The following is a 23,686-nucleotide window of genomic DNA, read 5'->3' as shown; positions in this document are numbered from 1 at the left end:
GACTCATTTTTAGAGACAGGAGCATCATTGATGCTGCAAGTGGAGGGGCACTGGTGAACAAAACCCCTCAGGAAGCACGGGAGTTAATAGAGGGGATGGCAGAGAACTCACAGCAATTCAGTACAAGAGAGGATGTTCCAATACGTAGGGTGAATGAGATAGAGACACCCTCTGTGCAGCAGCAGCTAAATGAGTTGACTGCTTTTGTTAGGCAACAGGCTGTGAGAAATGCATCACAAGCCAGGGTATGCGGGATTTGCACTGGTATAGGCCACTCTGCAGACATGTGCCCAATGATTCAGGAAGAAACTGCAGAACAGGTGAACATGGCTGACCACGCGCCCGCGCCAAGGAAGCAGTACGACCCTTACTCAAGCACCTACAACCCCGGGTGGAGAGATCATCCCAACCTCAGTTATGGAGGGAATAGGCAACCCAACTTTACACCGAACAGGCAGTCTAGCTTTGTGCCAAATAAGCCACCAGGGTACCAGCAGCAATACCAACCCCGACCACCTCCGCCCCCTCAATCCGGTTCATCTATGGAGGAGATGATGAAACAAATGATGACAACCATGGCGCAAAATCAGCAAAGGACAGAGGCAACTATTATGCAAAATCAGCAAAGGACGGAGGCAACCATTATGCAACATCAGCAAAGGACGGACTCCGAAATGCAGGACATAAGGAATCAGATAAGTCAACTGGCCACAACAATCAACCGCTTGGATGCCCAAAATCAAGGTAAATTGCCATCTCAACCTGAGTTGAACCCGAAGAATGTGAGCGCCATGACCTTGAGGAGTGGCAAGGAAGTTCAAGGGCCTGAGCCTGTGATCCCCAAGGACAAGGATGAAGAGAAGATCGAAAGTGAGCTCGAAAGGGAGGACAGCAATGGTGCAGATCCACAGGTACTTCCTGACCCAACAATTACAGTTAGGACTAACCCGCCTCCTTTTCCTAGCAGGTTGGAAAAATCAAAGAAGCAGGATAAGAAGAGGGAAATCTTGGAGGTTTTTCGCAAGGTTGAGATAAATATCCCCCTCTTAGACGCCATCAAACAAGTACCAAAATATGCCAAGTTCCTAAGGGACTTGTGTGTCAACCGAAGGCGATTGAGAGGAGATGAACGGGTTATTGTTGGGGAGAATGTGTCAGCGGTCCTGCAGAGAAAGCTCCCACCAAAGTGCGGGGACCCAGGTATGTTTACTATTCCCTGTAGGATAGGTAATACTGTGATCAGAAGGGCCATGTTGGATCTGGGAGCATCAATTAATGTCATGCCTAAGTCTATCTATGCTTCTCTAAAATTAGGTCCATTAAAAGAAACTGGAATTATCATTCAATTAGCTGACCGAACTAATGCATATCCTGATGGGTTGGTTGAAGATGTATTGGTAAAAGTTAATGATTTGGTGTTTCCAGCTGATTTTTATGTACTGGATATGGATGATGATCACTCCCCTGATCCCTCACCTTTGTTATTGGGTAGACCTTTTATGAGCACTGCACAGACGAAAATTGATGTTAATAAGGGTACCTTGTCCATGGAGTTTGATGGGGAAATTGTGCATTTTAATATTTTTGATACTATGAAATACCCCTCGAACTCCAACTTTAGCTCAGTTTTCTCTGTGAGTGCTATTGATCCTGTAGTGCAGGAAGTGTTTGAAACTGATGGCAGGGATGAGTTGGAGGTGGCTTTAACCAAGCACCTCGAGTTGGAGACAACTCCTCAGGTGGAGTGGAGTGAGGATTTAAAATGCACAATAGGTGCATTACACTCATTGCAGACCACCAGGAAAAGGTATGAAGTCTTACCTATTTTTACTCCCGAGCCTCATCAGAGGGTATTGCCATCTGTGGTGCAGGCACCTGTACTGGAGTTGAAACCTCTACCAGAGCACCTGAGATATGCATATTTGGGTGATAATGAGACACTCCCGGTGATTATCTCGTCGGCACTGTCAAAAATCCAGGAAGAGAAATTGATCCGAGTCCTTCGGGAGCATAAAGAGGCGATAGGCTGGACAATCGCAGACATTAAGGGGATAAGCCCGGCCATCTGTATGCACCGGATTAGGCTAGAAGACGATGCCAAACCTGTTAGGCAGGCTCAAAGAAGGCTCAACCCCCTCATGATGGAAGTTGTAAAGAAAGAGATTCTAAAACTGCTAGATGTGGGGATCATCTTTGCAATATCTGATAGCCCTTGGGTGAGTCCGGTTCAGGTAGTCCCGAAGAAGGCAGGAGTAACGGTAGAAGCCAACCAAACGGGTGAGCTCGTGCCAGTGCGCAAACCCACTGGATGGAGGCAGTGTATAGACTACCGTAGGCTGAACGCCGTCACTAAAAAGGACCACTTCCCTCTCCCTTTCATTGACCAAATGGTTGAACGTTTAGCTGGTAAGGCTTATTATTGCTTTTTGGATGGATTTTCAGGATACTTTCAGATAGCAATTGCCCCAGAGGATCAAGAGAAGACAACCTTCACGTGCCCGTTCGGGACCTTTGCCTACAGACGAATGCCATTTGGGTTGTGCAATGCACCTGCGACTTTCCAACGATGTATGGTAAGTATTTTTTCTGAATATGTGGAGAAAATTATTGAAGTTTTCATGGATGATTTCAGTGTATATGGTGATAGTTTTGATACGTGTCTAGATAACCTGAAATTGATCCTGATAAGGTGTATAGAGACTAATCTCGTGCTTAATTGGGAAAAATGTCATTTTATGGTTGAACACGGGATAGTCCTGGGTCATATTGTATCATCTAAGGGCATTGAAGTTGACAGAGCTAAAATAGACGTTATTTCTGCATTACCTTACCCCGCAAATGTGCGGGAGGTGCGTTCTTTTCTTGGGCATGCAGGTTTTTATCGAAGGTTCATCAAGGATTTTTCAAAAATTGGGGCCCCGTTGTTCCAACTCTTGCAAAAGGATGTAGCCTTCGAGTTTGATGACAAGTGTGAGAGAGCCTTTGACAAGCTGAAGGAATTGTTGACTTCACCCCCAATCATCCAGCCCCCCGATTGGAGGTTGCCATTTGAGATCATGTGCGATGCCAGTGATCATGCTGTTGGGGCTGTACTGGGGCAAAGAGTAGGGAAGGCAGCTCACGTCATCTACTATGCATCCCGAGCATTGAATGGAGCCCAGTTGAATTACTCCACCACTGAGAAGGAGCTTCTTGCAGTAATTTTTGCTCTAGAAAAGTTCAGGTCATATCTGTTAGGTGCTAAAGTGATTGTATTTTCTGATCATGCAGCATTAAGGTACCTGATGACCAAGAAAGATGCAAAACCGAGGCTCATCAGGTGGATATTGCTACTACAGGAATTTGACCTGGAAATAAGGGATAAAAGAGGCTCAGAGAATTTAGTAGCTGACCATCTGAGTCGTATACCCGTTGGAGATGATAATGAACCATTGAGGGATGCATTCCCTGAAGAGCACTTATTTTCTTTAAATTCTCAGTTGCCTTGGTATGCTGATTTAGTCAATTATTTGGTAACTGGTAATTTTCCTGCAGGTTGGCAAAAATCGAAGAGGGATAAATTGAAGAGCGACGCCAAGTATTTCATCTGGGATGACCCATACTTATGGAAGAGATGTGCAGATCAGGTGATGAGGAGATGTGTAAGTGAAATGGAATTTCAATCGATTTTAACTTTTTGTCATACTTTTGCCTGTGGAGGTCATTTTGGACCCAAGAGAACTGCTCATAAGGTTTTAGAAAGTGGATTTTATTGGCCTTCATTGTTTAAGGATGCCTATGTGTTTTGTAAGTCATGTGATCGCTGTCAAAGGGTAGGTAATATAGCCCGTAAAGATCATATGCCCCAAGTCCCGATGATTTTTGTAGAAATTTTTGATGTCTGGGGTATAGATTTCATGGGGCCTTTTCCTACTTCATTTGATTTTCTGTATATTTTGCTGGCAGTTGATTATGTGTCTAAATGGGTGGAGGCTAAGGCCACTCGAACTAATGACTCGAAAGTGGTTGCAGATTTTATCAGGTCTAATATTTTTGTGCGATTTGGAATGCCAAGAGCTATTGTCAGTGACAGGGGAACGCACTTTTGCAACAAAACCATAGCTGCGTTGTTTCGCAAGTATGGTGTACTCCACAGGGTCTCAACGTCATACCACCCTCAGACCAATGGTCAAGCGGAGGTGTCGAATCGGGAGATTAAGTCCATCTTGGAGAAAATGGTGCGCCCTGATAGGAAAGATTGGAGCCACAGGTTGGAGGACGCACTTTGGGCCTATCGGACGGCATACAAGACACCTATAGGGATGTCTCCCTATAGGTTGGTATTTGGTAAGCCGTGTCATCTTCCAGTAGAGTTCGAGCATAAAGCATTTTGGGCAGTTAAGCAATGCAATATGGATATTGAGGAGGGCGGAATCCACAGGAAGTTACAATTACAGGAGTTGGAGGAGATTCGCAATGAAGCTTATGAGAATGCGGTAATTTATAAGGAGAAAAATAAAATTTTTCATGACCAACAGATCTCAAGGAAGACTTTCGAGTGTGGGCAAAAAGTTCTGCTATACCACTCCAAATTGCAGTTATTTCCAGGTAAATTACGTTCTCGTTGGATTGGCCCTTTTGTTGTGACTAATGTCTTCCATTATGGTGCAGTCGAGATCCAAAGTTTGAAAGCTGAGAAGAAATTTGTAGTGAATGGTCATCGTCTCAAACCGTATTATGAAGGGGCTCCAACTGAACGGGTGGAGGTGATGCACTTGGAGGATCCTACTTGCTTAGTTTAAGGAAATTTTTGGACAATGTCTAGCCAAAGACATTAAAGAAAAGCGCTCATTGGGAGGCAACCCAATTGTTTCTTTTAATTGTTTATTGGTTTCCTGTCATTGTTTGAATCTGTTTTCCTTCAACTTGACTGATTTTGGGTGTTAGTTTTCGTTTTTGCTGGTTTGTAGGCGACCTTCAGTTATGACGTGCCCGCGTGGTGATGTGCAGGATGCTCACGATCAGGAAATTCTGAAACTTCTGGGAGCTCTCCTGCCATCATGACGTGCCCGCGTGGTGATGTGCAGGACGTTCACGATCAGGAATTTCTGAAAATTCTGGGAGCTCTCCTGCCATCATGACGTGCCCGCGTGGTGATGTGCAGGATGCTCACGATCAGAAAATTCTGAAACTTCTGGGAGCTCTCTTGGCCTTATGACGTGCCCGCGTCACGTTCGCGGGAAAGGTAAGGATTCAAATAAAAAAAATGAAAAAAATATAGAAAAACTATTATTATTATTTCAGTTATTCAAATAATAACAAAACAAAAAAAAAGAATAAAAATAAAAAAAAAAAATAAATAAAATATATATATAATAATATTAGTAATAATAAATTAAAAATAAAAAAAAATTTCTTTTTTTTTTTTCCTTCTTTTCTTCTCTTTCTTTCCTTTCTTTTTCTTTCTTTCTTCTTCTTTCTTTCCCTTTTTCTTTCTTCTCCGCTGTTTTGCTGCTCCCCTGCTCTCTGCGCATGCCGCCACGCTTCCATTTACTGCCACCGCCGCCGCTGTCCCCCTCGCATCGAGCTCCACCAGTCGCCACAAGCCTGCGCCGCCGACCCACCAGCTCTTTCTCACCGCAGCCGACCCACAACCGCGCGTAGCAGCCGCCGCAACCAGTAGACCCATTCCCCCTCTCACCCAGCAGATCCATCGTCGCCGCCATCTCCCTCACGTGCAGCTACTGAGCTCAGCCGCGCCATCCCTTTCTCCCATCTGCCAGCACGCCGCTGCCTCCCAAGGCCACACCAGCCCAAGCTGCCAGCACGCCGACGCGAGCGCCGCCGCCGCTGCCCAGTCCGCGTCCGCCATCCACCCGAGCCGCCGCCATCCACGCTGGAGTCGCGCGCCGCTACTGTTTTGACCCGATTTCAGGGAAGTTTGGTCCTTTTCCCTCTCACTTTTGCTTTCTATTTGTCACATTGAGGACAATGTGTCCTATAGGTGTGGGGGGAATGGGTCTAAAGTGGTGCTGGTGTTTTCCGTTTTTAGTAGTTTTTATTTCTTAGTAATTTTTAGTTTTCAGTTTTAGTTCTTAGTTTTTAATAGTTTCTAGTTTTATTAGTTTTTAGTTTTAATTCTAGTTGTTTATTTTTCTTTCTTTGTGACTATTAATTCTAGTTTTAATCCTATGTGACAATTTAGTAAACAAAAAAAAAAAAACCAAAAAAAAAACCAAAAAAACAAAACAAAACAAAACAAAAAAATTATTTGGTTTATTGACTCTAGTTCTACTTTTGCCAAGTTCTTTTTAAGTATAATGTATCGGGTTAGTGTGGTTGGATTCGAGATGTCTCCTTGGTGAATATCGGACTGCTTGGTTCTTTTGATTTCCGTGTTAACTTTTCTAAGCATTGGGAATGACTGTTGGCATTTTAATGTGAACTGGTCCAATATTGACTCCAGTTCTCCATGTTTGGCAATAATGAGGCGAGCTGCCCCTATGTTTAGTTGTTAGCGCTGTTATTTTGCGTTTCTGCTTTGATTAGCTGTGAATAAGCTTGACTGTACTCCTCTATTGGCTACTACCGAGTAACCGGAAATCTGTACCTAAAAGTGTCGATTCTCGCGTCAAAAGGTGGTACTTAATATGAGTACGTGGTTGCATAGCGGTAGGAGCTGAGTAACCGGGCTCCTTCATCTAAAAATGTTGGAGTTCGCGTCAAAAGGCTCCGGCGGCTAGAGACTAAGTTTTCGTGTGTCAAATATTATTATGTGCTTTAAAAAAAAAAAAAAGAAAAAAAAAGGAAAAAAAAAAAAGAAGAGAGAATACATAATAGGGAAGCTTGCTGGTTTATGGACTCAATATGGGGACTTGTGTGAATATTTGGACCATTAGCTGATAAATGCTGTGTGTCATTCCTTTTCCTTAGACTAGTTAATTTGGAAATTGAAGGAGTGTGCGGTAGAGGCTAACTGGGGGGATGTTTCTCGGATTTTAACTACTAGTGCCCGACATATGATTTTCTCTTGAATCTCTTGGCAATGTGGTAGATTAGAGTGATGACCGATATATGATTTTTGGGTCTGTCCACTTTTCCCATGCTTGAGGGCAAGCATGATTTAGGTGTGGGGGGAATTGATAGGGTATAATTTGTTAGTAATTTTATTATTAATTTCCCCTTCTATCCCGGACAAATATTGTGTTAATTGCTGATATTTACTCATATTTGATATCTGGACCCAATTCCAGGAGTGGAGCAGATAACTACAAAAAGAGGGACTTTTGGATGCAAATTTGGGAGACTCCAGCAGAAAGCCTCAATTGGCTGGGACCACAAGAGCTACAAGAGCTAGTAAAGGCAACGTACAAAGCCTTAGGAACAAGAAGTAATTCGGCAGCTTGTGGCCAATTGGTGGGGACCGCGCAGAGGCTCAAAACAAGGAGATGAATTCGGCAGCTTGTGTCCAATTGGTGGGGACCACTGGATATCTTTCCTTTGGCTTTAAATAGGGAGCTAACGTACAGAGGCGAGGGACCGCTTTTAGTTTAGCTTTTTAGCCTAGTCTTTAGTTTAGTTTTTTTCTTTCTTTTCCTTGGACTGGCCTCTGACACACGCCAGGTGCTTGACAATATTCCCCAACGGGGAAAACCTCCTTCATTCCTTATTTCTTAGTACAAAACGATGCCTTCGCAATTTATTAACTCGTGTGGTGATTTAATTATGCGGCGTGGCTAAGTCTTTCATCTAGTCAAGGGTCAACTCGACGGCGCAGTCCCGAAAATCTGTGAGATCTAATTAGTTTTCACGTGTTCCTTTATCTATTAATATTTGCATGTTGTCTGATTTAATTTTCATGGGATTATTTTATTAATTGGATGTCAAGGGCCCGATGTTCAACTTGATTTATTAATCTCGTGCCAATTTAGTCAATTAAATCCGTAATTGTTTGATTGATTAATATTAGTGGCAACTGGTGTGTTTACACATTAGAGGAATGTGCAATCTAATTTAAATAACCCTCGTAGCGTGTTATTGATTAGGGCTAGGTTTTTCTGGTTATTAATGCAATTAGAAAATTAATTCCTACGGTCGTACCTAGGAGTACTTTTCTGGTTAGGGGTGATTAATGGTCGTACCTTGGTCACCTATAACTTAAGGAAAAATTGGTTGTCAGACTATAACTAGCCTATTAATACATTAAGTGAACCTCTCCTGCATCAATGATCGGATAAATGGACTGTGCCTGAGTAGTTGTATCCTTGACTAGAATTTATTTATTCCTGATTAAATTCCTGCTATATTTGCGCTAGTTATTTATTCATTTTTAGTTAAATTGTTTAATTGTTTTTAGTTGCATTCCGGTGAAATCCCCCTTTATCAATTGGACTTTGAAAGAGACAGATATCTCCAGTCCCTGAGGAGACGACCCTACTTGCCACTGTCTACTATTTAGTAATTTTTGTCAATTAATGAATTCTGGTATATCGGGTTAAGCAAACTCTTCGGGAATAGGGTGAATCAAGTAACCCATTGCACACCTAGAGTCCCTGCTCCAGTACCTAGGATTAATTATTGACTGCTTTTGGTGGTAGATAGGTTCTATTTTTATTATTATTATTGCACAGGCTGACGACCTGTCAATTTTTGGCGCCGTTGCCGGGGACTGGCGTTATTATTTGTTTCTTTTTAAATTCAATTTTGTCCTAATTTTCTGGTCTTCTTCTAGTGTATGCCTCGATCTTCTCGTACAGGTGATTTGATTTTTGACCACGAGATAGAGAAGACCGCGCGTAGAACGAGAAAGGAAACCAGACAACTCAGAGAAGAGCACTCCAGGGCTACATCTCAAAGACCCGAGTCAGAAGTTGAACCAACAGATTCGTTTGGTGACACTTCAAGTGACTCTGACCAGGAGGAAGGAACCATGGCTAATGCACAAACATTAAGGGAGTTGGCTGCTCCTGATTTAACTCAGCAGCCTTTGTGCATTACTTTCCCCGCTTTAAATGACAACATTCCATTTGAACTAAAATCTGGTCTGATTCAGCTTTTACCCTCTTTTCATGGTTTACCAGGTGAAGAGCCGTATAAGCATCTGCAGGAGTTTGATGTTGTTTGCAACAGTATGAAACCCCCGGAAATCACAGAAGAGCAGATAAAAATGAGGGCATTCCCCTTCTCCTTGAAAGATTCTGCGAAGGACTGGCTGTACTACCTGTCACCAGGTAGCATCACCACGTGGGGCCAATTGATGAAAAAATTTTTGGATAAATATTTTCCTGCATCCAGGGCTGCAAGTCTAAGGAAAGAAATTTGTGGGATCAAACAGCATCCAGGGGAGTCACTTTACGAGTATTGGGAACTGTATAAGAACTTGTTGCGCAGGTGCCCCTAACACCAAATAAGTGAGCAGTTGATCATACAATATTTTTATGAGAGACTCATTTTTAGAGACAGGAGCATCATTGATGCTGCAAGTGGAGGGGCACTGGTGAACAAAACCCCTCAGGAAGCACGGGAGTTAATAGAGGGGATGGCAGAGAACTCACAGCAATTCAGTACAAGAGAGGATGTTCCAATACGTAGGGTGAATGAGATAGAGACACCCTCTGTGCAGCAGCAGCTAAATGAGTTGACTGCTTTTGTTAGGCAACAGGCTGTGAGAAATGCATCACAAGCCAGGGTATGCGGGATTTGCACTGGTATAGGCCACTCTGCAGACATGTGCCCAATGATTCAGGAAGAAACTGCAGAACAGGTGAACATGGCTGACCACGCGCCCGCGCCAAGGAAGCAGTACGACCCTTACTCAAGCACCTACAACCCCGGGTGGAGAGATCATCCCAACCTCAGTTATGGAGGGAATAGGCAACCCAACTTTACACCGAACAGGCAGTCTAGCTTTGTGCCAAATAAGCCACCAGGGTACCAGCAGCAATACCAACCCCGACCACCTCCGCCCCCTCAATCCGGTTCATCTATGGAGGAGATGATGAAACAAATGATGACAACCATGGCGCAAAATCAGCAAAGGACAGAGGCAACTATTATGCAAAATCAGCAAAGGACGGAGGCAACCATTATGCAACATCAGCAAAGGACGGACTCCGAAATGCAGGACATAAGGAATCAGATAAGTCAACTGGCCACAACAATCAACCGCTTGGATGCCCAAAATCAAGGTAAATTGCCATCTCAACCTGAGTTGAACCCGAAGAATGTGAGCGCCATGACCTTGAGGAGTGGCAAGGAAGTTCAAGGGCCTGAGCCTGTGATCCCCAAGGACAAGGATGAAGAGAAGATCGAAAGTGAGCTCGAAAGGGAGGACAGCAATGGTGCAGATCCACAGGTACTTCCTGACCCAACAATTACAGTTAGGACTAACCCGCCTCCTTTTCCTAGCAGGTTGGAAAAATCAAAGAAGCAGGATAAGAAGAGGGAAATCTTGGAGGTTTTTCGCAAGGTTGAGATAAATATCCCCCTCTTAGACGCCATCAAACAAGTACCAAAATATGCCAAGTTCCTAAGGGACTTGTGTGTCAACCGAAGGCGATTGAGAGGAGATGAACGGGTTATTGTTGGGGAGAATGTGTCAGCGGTCCTGCAGAGAAAGCTCCCACCAAAGTGCGGGGACCCAGGTATGTTTACTATTCCCTGTAGGATAGGTAATACTGTGATCAGAAGGGCCATGTTGGATCTGGGAGCATCAATTAATGTCATGCCTAAGTCTATCTATGCTTCTCTAAAATTAGGTCCATTAAAAGAAACTGGAATTATCATTCAATTAGCTGACCGAACTAATGCATATCCTGATGGGTTGGTTGAAGATGTATTGGTAAAAGTTAATGATTTGGTGTTTCCAGCTGATTTTTATGTACTGGATATGGATGATGATCACTCCCCTGATCCCTCACCTTTGTTATTGGGTAGACCTTTTATGAGCACTGCACAGACGAAAATTGATGTTAATAAGGGTACCTTGTCCATGGAGTTTGATGGGGAAATTGTGCATTTTAATATTTTTGATACTATGAAATACCCCTCGAACTCCAACTTTAGCTCAGTTTTCTCTGTGAGTGCTATTGATCCTGTAGTGCAGGAAGTGTTTGAAACTGATGGCAGGGATGAGTTGGAGGTGGCTTTAACCAAGCACCTCGAGTTGGAGACAACTCCTCAGGTGGAGTGGAGTGAGGATTTAAAATGCACAATAGGTGCATTACACTCATTGCAGACCACCAGGAAAAGGTATGAAGTCTTACCTATTTTTACTCCCGAGCCTCATCAGAGGGTATTGCCATCTGTGGTGCAGGCACCTGTACTGGAGTTGAAACCTCTACCAGAGCACCTGAGATATGCATATTTGGGTGATAATGAGACACTCCCGGTGATTATCTCGTCGGCACTGTCAAAAATCCAGGAAGAGAAATTGATCCGAGTCCTTCGGGAGCATAAAGAGGCGATAGGCTGGACAATCGCAGACATTAAGGGGATAAGCCCGGCCATCTGTATGCACCGGATTAGGCTAGAAGACGATGCCAAACCTGTTAGGCAGGCTCAAAGAAGGCTCAACCCCCTCATGATGGAAGTTGTAAAGAAAGAGATTCTAAAACTGCTAGATGTGGGGATCATCTTTGCAATATCTGATAGCCCTTGGGTGAGTCCGGTTCAGGTAGTCCCGAAGAAGGCAGGAGTAACGGTAGAAGCCAACCAAACGGGTGAGCTCGTGCCAGTGCGCAAACCCACTGGATGGAGGCAGTGTATAGACTACCGTAGGCTGAACGCCGTCACTAAAAAGGACCACTTCCCTCTCCCTTTCATTGACCAAATGGTTGAACGTTTAGCTGGTAAGGCTTATTATTGCTTTTTGGATGGATTTTCAGGATACTTTCAGATAGCAATTGCCCCAGAGGATCAAGAGAAGACAACCTTCACGTGCTCGTTCGGGACCTTTGCCTACAGACGAATGCCATTTGGGTTGTGCAATGCACCTGCGACTTTCCAACGATGTATGGTAAGTATTTTTTCTGAATATGTGGAGAAAATTATTGAAGTTTTCATGGATGATTTCAGTGTATATGGTGATAGTTTTGATACGTGTCTAGATAACCTGAAATTGATCCTGATAAGGTGTATAGAGACTAATCTCGTGCTTAATTGGGAAAAATGTCATTTTATGGTTGAACACGGGATAGTCCTGGGTCATATTGTATCATCTAAGGGCATTGAAGTTGACAGAGCTAAAATAGACGTTATTTCTGCATTACCTTACCCCGCAAATGTGCGGGAGGTGCGTTCTTTTCTTGGGCATGCAGGTTTTTATCGAAGGTTCATCAAGGATTTTTCAAAAATTGGGGCCCCGTTGTTCCAACTCTTGCAAAAGGATGTAGCCTTCGAGTTTGATGACAAGTGTGAGAGAGCCTTTGACAAGCTGAAGGAATTGTTGACTTCACCCCCAATCATCCAGCCCCCCGATTGGAGGTTGCCATTTGAGATCATGTGCGATGCCAGTGATCATGCTGTTGGGGCTGTACTGGGGCAAAGAGTAGGGAAGGCAGCTCACGTCATCTACTATGCATCCCGAGCATTGAATGGAGCCCAGTTGAATTACTCCACCACTGAGAAGGAGCTTCTTGCAGTAATTTTTGCTCTAGAAAAGTTCAGGTCATATCTGTTAGGTGCTAAAGTGATTGTATTTTCTGATCATGCAGCATTAAGGTACCTGATGACCAAGAAAGATGCAAAACCGAGGCTCATCAGGTGGATATTGCTACTACAGGAATTTGACCTGGAAATAAGGGATAAAAGAGGCTCAGAGAATTTAGTAGCTGACCATCTGAGTCGTATACCCGTTGGAGATGATAATGAACCATTGAGGGATGCATTCCCTGAAGAGCACTTATTTTCTTTAAATTCTCAGTTGCCTTGGTATGCTGATTTAGTCAATTATTTGGTAACTGGTAATTTTCCTGCAGGTTGGCAAAAATCGAAGAGGGATAAATTGAAGAGCGACGCCAAGTATTTCATCTGGGATGACCCATACTTATGGAAGAGATGTGCAGATCAGGTGATGAGGAGATGTGTAAGTGAAATGGAATTTCAATCGATTTTAACTTTTTGTCATACTTTTGCCTGTGGAGGTCATTTTGGACCCAAGAGAACTGCTCATAAGGTTTTAGAAAGTGGATTTTATTGGCCTTCATTGTTTAAGGATGCCTATGTGTTTTGTAAGTCATGTGATCGCTGTCAAAGGGTAGGTAATATAGCCCGTAAAGATCATATGCCCCAAGTCCCGATGATTTTTGTAGAAATTTTTGATGTCTGGGGTATAGATTTCATGGGGCCTTTTCCTACTTCATTTGATTTTCTGTATATTTTGCTGGCAGTTGATTATGTGTCTAAATGGGTGGAGGCTAAGGCCACTCGAACTAATGACTCGAAAGTGGTTGCAGATTTTATCAGGTCTAATATTTTTGTGCGATTTGGAATGCCAAGAGCTATTGTCAGTGACAGGGGAACGCACTTTTGCAACAAAACCATAGCTGCGTTGTTTCGCAAGTATGGTGTACTCCACAGGGTCTCAACGTCATACCACCCTCAGACCAATGGTCAAGCGGAGGTGTCGAATCGGGAGATTAAGTCCATCTTGGAGAAAATGGTGCGCCCTGATAGGAAAGATTGGAGCCACAGGTTGGAGGACGCACTTTGGGCCTATCGGACGGCATACAAGACACCTATAGGGATGTCTCCCTATAGGTTGGTATTTGGTAAGCCGTGTCATCTTCCAGTAGAGTTCGAGCATAAAGCATTTTGGGCAGTTAAGCAATGCAATATGGATATTGAGGAGGGCGGAATCCACAGGAAGTTACAATTACAGGAGTTGGAGGAGATTCGCAATGAAGCTTATGAGAATGCGGTAATTTATAAGGAGAAAAATAAAATTTTTCATGACCAACAGATCTCAAGGAAGACTTTCGAGTGTGGGCAAAAAGTTCTGCTATACCACTCCAAATTGCAGTTATTTCCAGGTAAATTACGTTCTCGTTGGATTGGCCCTTTTGTTGTGACTAATGTCTTCCATTATGGTGCAGTCGAGATCCAAAGTTTGAAAGTTGAGAAGAAATTTGTAGTGAATGGTCATCGTCTCAAACCGTATTATGAAGGGGCTCCAACTGAACGGGTGGAGGTGATGCACTTGGAGGATCCTACTTGCTTAGTTTAAGGAAATTTTTGGACAATGTCTAGCCAAAGACATTAAAGAAAAGCGCTCATTGGGAGGCAACCCAATTGTTTCTTTTAATTGTTTATTGGTTTCCTGTCATTGTTTGAATCTGTTTTCCTTCAACTTGACTGATTTTGGGTGTTAGTTTTCGTTTTTGCTGGTTTGTAGGCGACCTTCAGTTATGACGTGCCCGCGTGGTGATGTGCAGGATGCTCACGATCAGGAAATTCTGAAACTTCTGGGAGCTCTCCTGCCATCATGACGTGCCCGCGTGGTGATGTGCAGGACGTTCACGATCAGGAATTTCTGAAAATTCTGGGAGCTCTCCTGCCATCATGACGTGCCCGCGTGGTGATGTGCAGGATGCTCACGATCAGAAAATTCTGAAACTTCTGGGAGCTCTCTTGGCCTTATGACGTGCCCGCGTCACGTTCGCGGGAAAGGTAAGGATTCAAATAAAAAAAATGAAAAAAATATAGAAAAACTATTATTATTATTTCAGTTATTCAAATAATAACAAAACAAAAAAAAAGAATAAAAATAAAAAAAAATAAATAAATAAAATATATATATAATAATATTAGTAATAATAAATTAAAAATAAAAAAAAATTTCTTTTTTTTTTTTCCTTCTTTTCTTCTCTTTCTTTCCTTTCTTTTTCTTTCTTTCTTCTTCTTTCTTTCCCTTTTTCTTTCTTCTCCGCTGTTTTGCTGCTCCCCTGCTCTCTGCGCATGCCGCCACGCTTCCATTTACTGCCACCGCCGCCGCTGTCCCCCTCGCATCGAGCTCCACCAGTCGCCACAAGCCTGCGCCGCCGACCCACCAGCTCTTTCTCACCGCAGCCGACCCACAACCGCGCGTAGCAGCCGCCGCAACCAGTAGACCCATTCCCCCTCTCACCCAGCAGATCCATCGTCGCCGCCATCTCCCTCACGTGCAGCTACTGAGCTCAGCCGCGCCATCCCTTTCTCCCATCTGCCAGCACGCCGCTGCCTCCCAAGGCCACACCAGCCCAAGCTGCCAGCACGCCGACGCGAGCGCCGCCGCCGCTGCCCAGTCCGCGTCCGCCATCCACCCGAGCCGCCGCCATCCACGCTGGAGTCGCGCGCCGCTACTGTTTTGACCCGATTTCAGGGAAGTTTGGTCCTTTTCCCTCTCACTTTTGCTTTCTATTTGTCACATTGAGGACAATGTGTCCTATAGGTGTGGGGGGAATGGGTCTAAAGTGGTGCTGGTGTTTTCCGTTTTTAGTAGTTTTTATTTCTTAGTAATTTTTAGTTTTCAGTTTTAGTTCTTAGTTTTTAATAGTTTCTAGTTTTATTAGTTTTTAGTTTTAATTCTAGTTGTTTATTTTTCTTTCTTTGTGACTATTAATTCTAGTTTTAATCCTATGTGACAATTTAGTAAACAAAAAAAAAAAAACCAAAAAAAAAACCAAAAAAAAAAAACAAAACAAAACAAAAAAATTATTTGGTTTATTGACTCTAGTTCTACTTTTGCCAAGTTCTTTTTAAGTATAATGTATCGGGTTAGTGTGGTTGGATTCGAGATGTCTCCTTGGTGAATATCGGACTGCTTGGTTCTTTTGATTTCCGTGTTAACTTTTCTAAGCATTGGGAATGACTGTTGGCATTTTAATGTGAACTGGTCCAATATTGACTCCAGTTCTCCATGTTTGGCAATAATGAGGCGAGCTGCCCCTATGTTTAGTTGTTAGCGCTGTTATTTTGCGTTTCTGCTTTGATTAGCTGTGAATAAGCTTGACTGTACTCCTCTATTGGCTACTACCGAGTAACCGGAAATCTGTACCTAAAAGTGTCGATTCTCGCGTCAAAAGGTGGTACTTAATATGAGTACGTGGTTGCATAGCGGTAGGAGCTGAGTAACCGGGCTCCTTCATCTAAAAATGTTGGAGTTCGCGTCAAAAGGCTCCGGCGGCTAGAGACTAAGTTTTCGTGTGTCAAATATTATTATGTGCTTTAAAAAAAAAAAAAGAAAAAAAAAGGAAAAAAAAAAAAGAAGAGAGAATACATAATAGGGAAGCTTGCTGGTTTATGGACTCAATATGGGGACTTGTGTGAATATTTGGACCATTAGCTGATAAATGCTGTGTGTCATTCCTTTTCCTTAGACTAGTTAATTTGGAAATTGAAGGAGTGTGCGGTAGAGGCTAACTGGGGGGATGTTTCTCGGATTTTAACTACTAGTGCCCGACATATGATTTTCTCTTGAATCTCTTGGCAATGTGGTAGATTAGAGTGATGACCGATATATGATTTTTGGGTCTGTCCACTTTTCCCATGCTTGAGGGCAAGCATGATTTAGGTGTGGGGGGAATTGATAGGGTATAATTTGTTAGTAATTTTATTATTAATTTCCCCTTCTATCCCGGACAAATATTGTGTTAATTGCTGATATTTACTCATATTTGATATCTGGACCCAATTCCAGGAGTGGAGCAGATAACTACAAAAAGAGGGACTTTTGGATGCAAATTTGGGAGACTCCAGCAGAAAGCCTCAATTGGCTGGGACCACAAGAGCTACAAGAGCTAGTAAAGGCAACGTACAAAGCCTTAGGAACAAGAAGTAATTCGGCAGCTTGTGGCCAATTGGTGGGGACCGCGCAGAGGCTCAAAACAAGGAGATGAATTCGGCAGCTTGTGTCCAATTGGTGGGGACCACTGGATATCTTTCCTTTGGCTTTAAATAGGGAGCTAACGTACAGAGGCGAGGGACCGCTTTTAGTTTAGCTTTTTAGCCTAGTCTTTAGTTTAGTTTTTTTCTTTCTTTTCCTTGGACTGGCCTCTGACACACGCCAGGTGCTTGACAATATTCCCCAACGGGGAAAACCTCCTTCATTCCTTATTTCTTAGTACAAAACGATGCCTTCGCAATTTATTAACTCGTGTGGTGATTTAATTATGCGGCGTGGCTAAGTCTTTCATCTAGTCAAGGGTCAACTCGACGGCGCAGTCCCGAAAATCTGTGAGATCTAATTAGTTTTCACGTGTTCCTTTATCTATTAATATTTGCATGTTGTCTGATTTAATTTTCATGGGATTATTTTATTAATTGGATGTCAAGGGCCCGATGTTCAACTTGATTTATTAATCTCGTGCCAATTTAGTCAATTAAATCCGTAATTGTTTGATTGATTAATATTAGTGGCAACTGGTGTGTTTACACATTAGAGGAATGTGCAATCTAATTTAAATAACCCTCGTAGCGTGTTATTGATTAGGGCTAGGTTTTTCTGGTTATTAATGCAATTAGAAAATTAATTCCTACGGTCGTACCTAGGAGTACTTTTCTGGTTAGGGGTGATTAATGGTCGTACCTTGGTCACCTATAACTTAAGGAAAAATTGGTTGTCAGACTATAACTAGCCTATTAATACATTAAGTGAACCTCTCCTGCATCAATGATCGGATAAATGGACTGTGCCTGAGTAGTTGTATCCTTGACTAGAATTTATTTATTCCTGATTAAATTCCTGCTATATTTGCGCTAGTTATTTATTCATTTTTAGTTAAATTGTTTAATTGTTTTTAGTTGCATTCCGGTGAAATCCCCCTTTATCAATTGGACTTTGAAAGAGACAGATATCTCCAGTCCCTGAGGAGACGACCCTACTTGCCACTGTCTACTATTTAGTAATTTTTGTCAATTAATGAATTCTGGTATATCGGGTTAAGCAAACTCTTCGGGAATAGGGTGAATCAAGTAACCCATTGCACACCTAGAGTCCCTGCTCCAGTACCTAGGATTAATTATTGACTGCTTTTGGTGGTAGATAGGTTCTATTTTTATTATTATTATTGCACAGGCTGACGACCTGTCAATTTTTGGCGCCGTTGCCGGGGACTGGCGTTATTATTTGTTTCTTTTTAAATTCAATTTTGTCCTAATTTTCTGGTCTTCTTCTAGTGTATGCCTCGATCTTCTCGTACAGGTGATTTGATTTTTGACCACGAGATAGAGAAGACCGCGCGTAGAACGAGAAAGGAAACCAGACAACTCAGAGAAGAGCACTCCAGGGCTACATCTCAAAGACCCGAGTCAGAAGTTGAACCAACAGATTCGTTTGGTGACACTTCAAGTGACTCTGACCAGGAGGAAGGAACCATGGCTAATGCACAAACATTAAGGGAGTTGGCTGCTCCTGATTTAACTCAGCAGCCTTTGTGCATTACTTTCCCCGCTTTAAATGACAACATTCCATTTGAACTAAAATCTGGTCTGATTCAGCTTTTACCCTCTTTTCATGGTTTACCAGGTGAAGAGCCGTATAAGCATCTGCAGGAGTTTGATGTTGTTTGCAACAGTATGAAACCCCCGGAAATCACAGAAGAGCAGATAAAAATGAGGGCATTCCCCTTCTCCTTGAAAGATTCTGCGAAGGACTGGCTGTACTACCTGTCACCAGGTAGCATCACCACGTGGGGCCAATTGATGAAAAAATTTTTGGATAAATATTTTCCTGCATCCAGGGCTGCAAGTCTAAGGAAAGAAATTTGTGGGATCAAACAGCATCCAGGGGAGTCACTTTACGAGTATTGGGAACTGTATAAGAACTTGTTGCGCAGGTGCCCCTAACACCAAATAAGTGAGCAGTTGATCATACAATATTTTTATGAGAGACTCATTTTTAGAGACAGGAGCATCATTGATGCTGCAAGTGGAGGGGCACTGGTGAACAAAACCCCTCAGGAAGCACGGGAGTTAATAGAGGGGATGGCAGAGAACTCACAGCAATTCAGTACAAGAGAGGATGTTCCAATACGTAGGGTGAATGAGATAGAGACACCCTCTGTGCAGCAGCAGCTAAATGAGTTGACTGCTTTTGTTAGGCAACAGGCTGTGAGAAATGCATCACAAGCCAGGGTATGCGGGATTTGCACTGGTATAGGCCACTCTGCAGACATGTGCCCAATGATTCAGGAAGAAACTGCAGAACAGGTGAACATGGCTGACCACGCGCCCGCGCCAAGGAAGCAGTACGACCCTTACTCAAGCACCTACAACCCCGGGTGGAGAGATCATCCCAACCTCAGTTATGGAGGGAATAGGCAACCCAACTTTACACCGAACAGGCAGTCTAGCTTTGTGCCAAATAAGCCACCAGGGTACCAGCAGCAATACCAACCCCGACCACCTCCGCCCCCTCAATCCGGTTCATCTATGGAGGAGATGATGAAACAAATGATGACAACCATGGCGCAAAATCAGCAAAGGACAGAGGCAACTATTATGCAAAATCAGCAAAGGACGGAGGCAACCATTATGCAACATCAGCAAAGGACGGACTCCGAAATGCAGGACATAAGGAATCAGATAAGTCAACTGGCCACAACAATCAACCGCTTGGATGCCCAAAATCAAGGTAAATTGCCATCTCAACCTGAGTTGAACCCGAAGAATGTGAGCGCCATGACCTTGAGGAGTGGCAAGGAAGTTCAAGGGCCTGAGCCTGTGATCCCCAAGGACAAGGATGAAGAGAAGATCGAAAGTGAGCTCGAAAGGGAGGACAGCAATGGTGCAGATCCACAGGTACTTCCTGACCCAACAATTACAGTTAGGACTAACCCGCCTCCTTTTCCTAGCAGGTTGGAAAAATCAAAGAAGCAGGATAAGAAGAGGGAAATCTTGGAGGTTTTTCGCAAGGTTGAGATAAATATCCCCCTCTTAGACGCCATCAAACAAGTACCAAAATATGCCAAGTTCCTAAGGGACTTGTGTGTCAACCGAAGGCGATTGAGAGGAGATGAACGGGTTATTGTTGGGGAGAATGTGTCAGCGGTCCTGCAGAGAAAGCTCCCACCAAAGTGCGGGGACCCAGGTATGTTTACTATTCCCTGTAGGATAGGTAATACTGTGATCAGAAGGGCCATGTTGGATCTGGGAGCATCAATTAATGTCATGCCTAAGTCTATCTATGCTTCTCTAAAATTAGGTCCATTAAAAGAAACTGGAATTATCATTCAATTAGCTGACCGAACTAATGCATATCCTGATGGGTTGGTTGAAGATGTATTGGTAAAAGTTAATGATTTGGTGTTTCCAGCTGATTTTTATGTACTGGATATGGATGATGATCACTCCCCTGATCCCTCACCTTTGTTATTGGGTAGACCTTTTATGAGCACTGCACAGACGAAAATTGATGTTAATAAGGGTACCTTGTCCATGGAGTTTGATGGGGAAATTGTGCATTTTAATATTTTTGATACTATGAAATACCCCTCGAACTCCAACTTTAGCTCAGTTTTCTCTGTGAGTGCTATTGATCCTGTAGTGCAGGAAGTGTTTGAAACTGATGGCAGGGATGAGTTGGAGGTGGCTTTAACCAAGCACCTCGAGTTGGAGACAACTCCTCAGGTGGAGTGGAGTGAGGATTTAAAATGCACAATAGGTGCATTACACTCATTGCAGACCACCAGGAAAAGGTATGAAGTCTTACCTATTTTTACTCCCGAGCCTCATCAGAGGGTATTGCCATCTGTGGTGCAGGCACCTGTACTGGAGTTGAAACCTCTACCAGAGCACCTGAGATATGCATATTTGGGTGATAATGAGACACTCCCGGTGATTATCTCGTCGGCACTGTCAAAAATCCAGGAAGAGAAATTGATCCGAGTCCTTCGGGAGCATAAAGAGGCGATAGGCTGGACAATCGCAGACATTAAGGGGATAAGCCCGGCCATCTGTATGCACCGGATTAGGCTAGAAGACGATGCCAAACCTGTTAGGCAGGCTCAAAGAAGGCTCAACCCCCTCATGATGGAAGTTGTAAAGAAAGAGATTCTAAAACTGCTAGATGTGGGGATCATCTTTGCAATATCTGATAGCCCTTGGGTGAGTCCGGTTCAGGTAGTCCCGAAGAAGGCAGGAGTAACGGTAGAAGCCAACCAAACGGGTGAGCTCGTGCCAGTGCGCAAACCCACTGGATGGAGGCAGTGTATAGACTACCGTAGGCTGAACGCCGTCACTAAAAAGGACCACTTCCCTCTCCCTTTCATTGACCAAATGGTTGAACGTTTAGCTGGTAAGGCTTATTATTGCTTTTTGGATGGATTTTCAGGATACTTTCAGATAGCAATTGCCCCAGAGGATCAAGAGAAGACAACCTTCACGTGCTCGTTCGGGACCTTTGCCTACAGACGAATGCCATTTGGGTTGTGCAATGCACCTGCGACTTTCCAACGATGTATGGTAAGTATTTTTTCTGAATATGTGGAGAAAATTATTGAAGTTTTCATGGATGATTTCAGTGTATATGGTGATAGTTTTGATACGTGTCTAGATAACCTGAAATTGATCCTGATAAGGTGTATAGAGACTAATCTCGTGCTTAATTGGGAAAAATGTCATTTTATGGTTGAACACGGGATAGTCCTGGGTCATATTGTATCATCTAAGGGCATTGAAGTTGACAGAGCTAAAATAGACGTTATTTCTGCATTACCTTACCCCGCAAATGTGCGGGAGGTGCGTTCTTTTCTTGGGCATGCAGGTTTTTATCGAAGGTTCATCAAGGATTTTTCAAAAATTGGGGCCCCGTTGTTCCAACTCTTGCAAAAGGATGTAGCCTTCGAGTTTGATGACAAGTGTGAGAGAGCCTTTGACAAGCTGAAGGAATTGTTGACTTCACCCCCAATCATCCAGCCCCCCGATTGGAGGTTGCCATTTGAGATCATGTGCGATGCCAGTGATCATGCTGTTGGGGCTGTACTGGGGCAAAGAGTAGGGAAGGCAGCTCACGTCATCTACTATGCATCCCGAGCATTGAATGGAGCCCAGTTGAATTACTCCACCACTGAGAAGGAGCTTCTTGCAGTAATTTTTGCTCTAGAAAAGTTCAGGTCATATCTGTTAGGTGCTAAAGTGATTGTATTTTCTGATCATGCAGCATTAAGGTACCTGATGACCAAGAAAGATGCAAAACCGAGGCTCATCAGGTGGATATTGCTACTACAGGAATTTGACCTGGAAATAAGGGATAAAAGAGGCTCAGAGAATTTAGTAGCTGACCATCTGAGTCGTATACCCGTTGGAGATGATAATGAACCATTGAGGGATGCATTCCCTGAAGAGCACTTATTTTCTTTAAATTCTCAGTTGCCTTGGTATGCTGATTTAGTCAATTATTTGGTAACTGGTAATTTTCCTGCAGGTTGGCAAAAATCGAAGAGGGATAAATTGAAGAGCGACGCCAAGTATTTCATCTGGGATGACCCATACTTATGGAAGAGATGTGCAGATCAGGTGATGAGGAGATGTGTAAGTGAAATGGAATTTCAATCGATTTTAACTTTTTGTCATACTTTTGCCTGTGGAGGTCATTTTGGACCCAAGAGAACTGCTCATAAGGTTTTAGAAAGTGGATTTTATTGGCCTTCATTGTTTAAGAATGCCTATGTGTTTTGTAAGTCATGTGATCGCTGTCAAAGGGTAGGTAATATAGCCCGTAAAGATCATATGCCCCAAGTCCCGATGATTTTTGTAGAAATTTTTGATGTCTGGGGTATAGATTTCATGGGGCCTTTTCCTACTTCATTTGATTTTCTGTATATTTTGCTGGCAGTTGATTATGTGTCTAAATGGGTGGAGGCTAAGGCCACTCGAACTAATGACTCGAAAGTGGTTGCAGATTTTATCAGGTCTAATATTTTTGTGCGATTTGGAATGCCAAGAGCTATTGTCAGTGACAGGGGAACGCACTTTTGCAACAAAACCATAGCTGCGTTGTTTCGCAAGTATGGTGTACTCCACAGGGTCTCAACGTCATACCACCCTCAGACCAATGGTCAAGCGGAGGTGTCGAATCGGGAGATTAAGTCCATCTTGGAGAAAATGGTGCGCCCTGATAGGAAAGATTGGAGCCACAGGTTGGAGGACGCACTTTGGGCCTATCGGACGGCATACAAGACACCTATAGGGATGTCTCCCTATAGGTTGGTATTTGGTAAGCCGTGTCATCTTCCAGTAGAGTTCGAGCATAAAGCATTTTGGGCAGTTAAGCAATGCAATATGGATATTGAGGAGGGCGGAATCCACAGGAAGTTACAATTACAGGAGTTGGAGGAGATTCGCAATGAAGCTTATGAGAATGCGGTAATTTATAAGGAGAAAAATAAAATTTTTCATGACCAACAGATCTCAAGGAAGACTTTCGAGTGTGGGCAAAAAGTTCTGCTATACCACTCCAAATTGCAGTTATTTCCAGGTAAATTACGTTCTCGTTGGATTGGCCCTTTTGTTGTGACTAATGTCTTCCATTATGGTGCAGTCGAGATCCAAAGTTTGAAAGTTGAGAAGAAATTTGTAGTGAATGGTCATCGTCTCAAACCGTATTATGAAGGGGCTCCAACTGAACGGGTGGAGGTGATGCACTTGGAGGATCCTACTTGCTTAGTTTAAGGAAATTTTTGGACAATGTCTAGCCAAAGACATTAAAGAAAAGCGCTCATTGGGAGGCAAC

The 23,686-nt window shown here is 43.3% G+C and overlaps 1 protein-coding gene across 1 annotated transcript; it reads left to right on the top strand.

The window, feature by feature from the left end:
- Positions 1-746: 746 nt before the first annotated feature.
- On the top strand, positions 747-23,625 carry LOC140032837 (uncharacterized). The gene is made up of 6 exons (XM_072073626.1): positions 747-1,744; positions 1,850-2,150; positions 2,244-3,654; positions 3,790-4,539; positions 11,826-12,558; positions 21,273-23,625. The coding sequence occupies exons 1-6, from the start codon at positions 792-794 to the stop codon at positions 23,623-23,625; spliced, it is 6,501 nt and encodes a 2,166-aa protein (XP_071929727.1). The 5' UTR covers positions 747-791.
- Positions 23,626-23,686: the final 61 nt, after the last annotated feature.

The sequence above is a fragment of the Coffea arabica genome, unplaced genomic scaffold (assembly GCF_036785885.1).
Source record: "Coffea arabica cultivar ET-39 unplaced genomic scaffold, Coffea Arabica ET-39 HiFi ptg000200l, whole genome shotgun sequence".
Classification (NCBI taxonomy): domain Eukaryota; kingdom Viridiplantae; phylum Streptophyta; class Magnoliopsida; order Gentianales; family Rubiaceae; genus Coffea; species Coffea arabica.
The sequence above is the reverse complement of the archived record's forward strand: the minus strand, read 5'-3'. Positions and strand labels throughout refer to the sequence as shown.